This window comes from Salvia splendens, chromosome 3 (genome assembly GCF_004379255.2).
Source record: "Salvia splendens isolate huo1 chromosome 3, SspV2, whole genome shotgun sequence".
NCBI classification, from domain to species: Eukaryota; Viridiplantae; Streptophyta; class Magnoliopsida; order Lamiales; family Lamiaceae; genus Salvia; species Salvia splendens.
Window position 1 is genome coordinate 284,366 of NC_056034.1, and position 6,282 is coordinate 290,647.

General features: G+C 38.3%; 1 protein-coding gene across 5 annotated transcripts; it reads right to left on the reverse strand.

Annotated features, from left to right (window-relative positions):
• Positions 1–1,217: 1,217 nt before the first annotated feature.
• Positions 1,218–6,282, reverse strand: LOC121795707 (putative late blight resistance protein homolog R1A-3). Of its 5 annotated transcripts, none has more exons than XR_006049612.1 (4): positions 5,375–6,282; positions 2,637–5,275; positions 2,445–2,557; positions 1,218–1,702 (listed from the first exon to the last, which is right to left on the reverse strand). XR_006049612.1 is itself a non-coding variant. In XM_042194287.1 (3 exons), exons 1-2 carry the CDS (start codon positions 6,218–6,220, stop codon positions 2,660–2,662), a joined length of 3,462 nt encoding a protein of 1,153 aa, XP_042050221.1. In that variant the 5' UTR covers positions 6,221–6,282; the 3' UTR covers positions 1,218–2,557; positions 2,637–2,659. The 5 variants fall into 5 exon arrangements, 1 of the variants encoding a protein (XP_042050221.1); XR_006049613.1 differs by having other exon boundaries at positions 1,218–1,705; XR_006049611.1 differs by having other exon boundaries at positions 1,907–2,557.

Below are 6,282 nucleotides of genomic sequence, written 5' to 3' on the forward strand. Positions count from 1 at the left end.
AGTCAGGAACCAGACCATGGAGAACAGCGGGAAGATAGACGTTCGAAGAGGATCAAAATCCGCCAGTTCGCTATGGAGATTTTGTTTGATTTGTTAGATCTTTTTATTTCCTTTTAAGAATATTTATTTTGTTATTTTAATAGATTCAAATCTTCTTGGGTTTTCTTCTTGATTCTTTCCCAAGTTGTAATGTCCGAATCAAGTAGGGAGAATTCTATAAATTATAGAATTCTCATTAGATCGAGTCATTGGGAAATAAGAATAAAATCTTTTTCTCATCTAGCTCTCTTTTATCGTTAAAACCTATTTTCTCAAGCTAGGGTTTATTGTTCTTCAACTCCAGATTCACGTGCTCATCGTTAGATAGGATAACCAGATCCTATCAACGCTCCACGGATTCTGCTACAGCAGCTATGCTTTCATAGCCCACAAACCAAAAGCATTCAGAAAAAGTTTCCAAGAAATGTAAACTTGTATTGAAGGAAAAGAGGGGTTATATCTATTTATTTATACCTGCAGAAACAACATCTTCGATTGAATCCTTGAAATGTGGCACGATCACAGTGCTATAATTACTAATTTTGGAGTAGAATTCTTGACTGGAGTAGAAATGCAAGTTTTGTACATGTTTCCGTGAATTGTTTAAAGATCAAGAATAACTCCGACATCAACCTTTGCTATGATATGATTGTCTCTGTCTTTTTTAATCTTGTTTGTGATCACTGCTATATTTTAGCTTACTACTGATATTGAATTGTGAATTGCTTAGGTTAAAGGATAAGTTCTTAATTATAAAGACCATGAGTTTTTATTGATTTTTCCGGTGCATAGTATTGATGTTGAATAAAAATCATGACAATTGAAAAATAATGTGGTGGTTATATAATCATTTAAAATTGATAAAAATGAGATTGTCGTTGATCACGCATTAAGAAAGTCTATTGATTGTTTTGATGTGAAGATAGTTTCACATGAATTGCCGTATAATATTTTTAAATTACTAGTATTATTTTCTTAAGATAATTCTTTTGGGTTGGGTTGGGTTGGGTCGGGTCGGGTATAACTTACCTATTCTTCTATCATGTTTAATCTTCACCCAAAAATCTACTTACCTGCTTGGTAGGAGCTAGGATCCTATCGAAAGAGATAGAGCACACGTTTGTGAAGAATAGGAGAATGCGAACCCTGCTTGGAAATTAGGGTTTCAAAAATATTGGTTTCAAGAAAAAGATCTTTTATTTCTTAATTCTTGAGTTTTGACTCTCTAATGGACTCTAGTATTTATAGAATCCGGACCCTGCTTGATTCGACTTTACGATTCGGGAAAGAATCAAGAAGAAAACCCGAAAAGATATAATAAAAATCTATACGAACCCTATATGGACAATTCTCAAAAAAGAAACAAAATAAAGAGAAAAAAATATTGATGTATATGTAGCGCTTGTAATCTTTGTATCTCTCAGGCCTCTTCGTCCTTCTCCTGGGCCTTAGGCTCGTTCTGGGCGAATGTCAGCTTCTCCTTGTCTCTCTTATCCACTTTGCACTGTGTGCACTCCTTCCTCCTCGGCCTCAGCAGTCGTCTGCACTAATTCCACTTTGGTCTCAGCCGTAGGCACTTACGGTGGTTGTTGGGGGTCGTGGTCGAGACCCCTATCACTTGCACCAAATCTTTCATCTCAAATCCACCACTTAGCAAAGCCTTCTACTGGTGAATTTTTGCATGATTTTTAGCCGCAATGAAAATGTTATCAACATATAACAACAAATAAATTAATGAATTGTCATCCAACTTCTAGAAGTAAACCCAATTATCACTCTTACTCCTAGAGATACCATAACCCAACATGAAATAATCAAACTACCAATGTCATTGAGACTACTTCAATAATTTCATCAGGAAACATACCTTTAACTTCAAAGCCTTCATGTTGCTTCATAGAGATTTGCTCATCTAATTTACCATACTCACATGTCAAAAGGACGAGTTAATACAATTAAGGCACACTAATCCTCTCTTTTTTTATTGACAAATGAACAAAAATTTAAAAGTCATTTCACAATGGACTTGAACTCGAGATCTTTGACATCAACCACTCTGCCACTAAGGCAACGCACATAATACAACATAGTCGTCCTTCACACAATATAATAATTTGAAACTGGAACAAACAGATAGCTTTTCTCAAAACATCTTTCTATTTTCCAAGTATATTTTCTTTTGCAAAACAGTTCATCAGAGAGAGTTGTAAATTTCCACTAGAGTTTGGGTTGAAGACAAATATAAATAAAGGGTTATATATCTCTATAAAACCCACGATGCTGTTGGGGAATTCATGAAGTTTGGCCATTCAAGTTCAACAATTTCAAGTAACCAATTAGAAAAATAAAATGAATACACAAGAATATACTCCAACAGAACTTCATTCTTATGAAAGACATTAAACCTCAACATCAAAGGGAAGATCTTCTCCTCGGATGTCCTCTTGTAAATTTGCTACTGCACATGTCCATCCCTTTTGTTTGAAGTGTGAATATGTGGAAATGATGAAGCTCGCTTCTGCAGTCCAAGGTTAATCAAATCAAATGGGTAGAAATGGGCTTACAGTAGAACAAAAGTAACAAAAGAAAGAGCTTACAGTTTTCAAGGAACACATAAACTTTATGTCCAGTGATTCCTTGGCACATAAACATTTTGTAGGTTATACGGCATTAGTTCGGGGGCATCTGGCATCTCACCGAAAAGATATCCCACTTCAACTTCAAAGTTGGCACTCTTTAAGTTTTTCAGTGCTTTGTGTTCCTTCTGAACTATAGCTCGAACATGAAAGTCCAGTTGGTCTCCACCTAACTCCTCCTTTTGATCCTCTACTATCTTTTTAGCTGACTTTACCAATGATTCAGTGCAATATTCCACATCTATTAATTTGAGCGTTGCTATTTCTCCAACTTCTGATGGGATCACCTTCAGTTTGTCTAACTTGACGAGACTAAGCTTCTGGAGAAGTGGAAAGGAGGAGTTGTCTGATATAATCCAATGTTTTAAGCTTTTACACTCCTCCAATTCTAGAAACTTGAGGCTTGGGAATTGGCTTTCAGTTGTTATCAACATGCCTGTCCTGAAGTGACCGCCGAATAATGAAAACTTCTCAAGAAGGGGTAATGAGCCGATTTTTGGCATTATGTCTTCTAACACAAGACCATCAGATGTAATAACAGATAACTTCTTGAGAGAGTTTGGGAACCTAATCCTTTGCAAATACTCATAACATCTGGTGGTGCAACGAAAGTTTTCCAATTTATCCAGACACTGAAGATACTTGAGAGAGTTTTTCTCCTCCATTTGTTTTCCCTCGTAGCTTACATGCAATTTCTTTACATTAGGAATTCTTCTAACCACCTCTTCATTCAAAAACAAATTAACAACTCCTTTGAGTGTATGCAGATTCTCCATAATAACAACGTCTTTGCCGCCACTAGGAGGATCTGGGAGAAGCATTTCGCGGTGCGCAAACTCAAGATGTCGAAGTTGATGCAATTCCCAAATTTCAATCGGTGCAGTAAGAGTACCCCAACAACGTATAATCAGTGTGTGTAGATTCCAAGGCAAACTAATCGAAGAAGGGAATTTGGAGTTGTTATTAACTCTAACAACAAGGTGCCGTGCGTTCACCAATTCAAACACATTATCTAGGAAAGCAGATACACAAGATGTGTGTAATGTCCTCAACAATCTAAGATTATGAGGCAGCCAAAATTGTCCATCCCCATTCCACTCTATTAAGGAACGAGCATGTGACAAGGATCCCAAGACTTTACCTATTGACACCCCTGATCTGCGCTTTGAAAAAACAACCCGACGTTCACTATTTATGGCTGGAGGATCATCTCCTACGACATGATAAAATCTCTCCTTTTCAACTTCTTTCAAACACAAATCTCTTAACAAGTCATGAATTTTACAAAACTTTACATTTCCAGTAGACCCCAACTTATCAATCAAAATGAGATTTCTATCAACCAACTCCTTAAAGTTCTCTTGCGCAATTATTTCCAAACATTTCCCACTCCTTGGTTTTAAAAATCCTTCAGAAACCCATACTCTTTTGAGCACTGACACACGGATACTACGATCTTCCCAAAACATACCCATGTACAAAAAACATGGCTTCAAATAGTTGGGCAGATAAATATAGCTCATCCTCAATGTTTTCAAGCAAAGTTCATCATTATTAGTAAAAACAATTGAGTTTAAATTTCGCTCTATATCCTCCCAATATTCTATCTTGCGCTCTGAATTTGCCAAAAGACCTCCTATCGTAACAATTGATAAAGGAAGTCCTTTACAATTTGCTACAATAATTTTACCGATATTCTCAAATTCAACAGGACAATTTTCTTCTCCAAACACAGTATTAAGAAACAATTTCCAACTACTAGGCTCATCCAGAAATTTCATAACAACTTTGTAAGACTCATTCAACTGAGTACACAAGTTTGACAACCTAGTTGTTATGATTATTCGACTCCCATTCTTGTTATCAAGGAAAAAAACTTTGATCTTGTTCCACACATCTATGCTCCACATATCATCCAATATTATAAGATACCTCTTATCATATAAAAACTTGTATAATCTATCTCCCAATTCATTATCACCCAAACCAGTCAAATTATCCGAATCTTGACTTGCTTGAATATAAACTTCTCTAAGTATTTCACTAACACTATAAGTTTGAGAAATTATGGTCAAAGCACGAACTTCAAAATGCCCCTTAACAAATGCATGTTCAAATAGATTTTTGGCAAGTGTGGTCTTACCAATTCCGCCCATCCCCGTGATGGGAATGATTTGGCGGGTATGCTTATCTTCAGTGAGCTTATTCAAGACTTGAGTAAACACTTGGTCGAAACCCACCATCCCATTTTTCTTCACAGTGGAAGAAGACGTCAAGGGCAAGGCGGAAGAAGACGCCAAGGACAAGGTGGTATCAACGGGAACCATAATGTTTTCCTTCACAGTGGAAGAAGAAGGCAAGGCAGCAACGGGCTTTTGCTGCAGCTGACCTTCGACTGCCATCATCTCTACGATCTGATTCATTTCTTCTATCACTTTCTGCAGATTTTGATGGAAGTCACGATCCTCAATGATCGTTGGTTGGACCACAATTTGGGATTCAATATCATCCTCAGCTGCTACATCAGCAGTGAGACGCTCCGATGGATCAGCACCTTCATGGCTATCGGAAACAGGGGAAATATAACCATAAAGAAATTCCTGCATTAATGTAGTAACAATTTTAGTGAGAGATTGAATTCGTTTTCTGTCGATATAAATTGGAAAGGGAGGATGTATCTCAAGGGTAATAAGAGAGACCTGAGCGGTTGCGGTTGCAGTTGTGGTGGCAATGATCGCGTTTCCGATCACCCTTGAAGTTTTGGTAGCAGTCGCAATGATCGCGGTTTCGATCACCCTTGGGGTTGCGGTTATGGTTGCAATTGCGATTTCAACTACCTTTGCGATGGCGATAGCAATGGCGAAAGCGAACGCAATTGCGACTGCAATTGAGGCTGCAGCAGCAGTTACTGTTGCGGCTACGGCTGTGATTGCGGTTACGATGGCCATGACTGCTACTGCGGCTGCGATTGCAATGCAGATTGCGATTGAGGATGCGGCGATTAAGATTGCGAGTACTATTGCGAGTACTATTGCGATTGGGTTTAAGCTTAGAATTGCAAAGGCGAATGTGCATATGATTGTTGCAATCGCGGATGTGGCTGTGACTGTGAAGACAATTCCGGCTGTAATTGCGTAGGTGACTGCGTTTGCGATTGCAATGGCGATTGCGGCTGCGGTTGCGGTTGCGGTTGTGGTTGCATATGTATATGCAGCTCGAAATAAGTTAATTAAACTCATCCTCATCCTACGTATTTGAAGCACAATGTATAGTGTGCGTGGTGGATGAGTTTGAGCCACGATTTTGGATTCAATAAGGTCTTCAGCTGCATAAACTGCATCGGCAATACGACGCTCCAGTGGATCAGCTTCATGGCCATCAGCAACAACAGGGGACATATAACCATCAAGAAACTCTTGCATGAGCGCAACATTTTGAGTGAGAGATTCAACTTGTTTTTGATCGATTGATATGGGAGGTGAAGGATGTTTCTTGAGGGTATCTATGATATGCATGAGTGAAGCAAGGGCTGCATAAGCTGCCATGATTAAGTTGGTCTATGAAAGCACACACAGAATGTGAATGAAAATCTGATAATGTTTAGAAG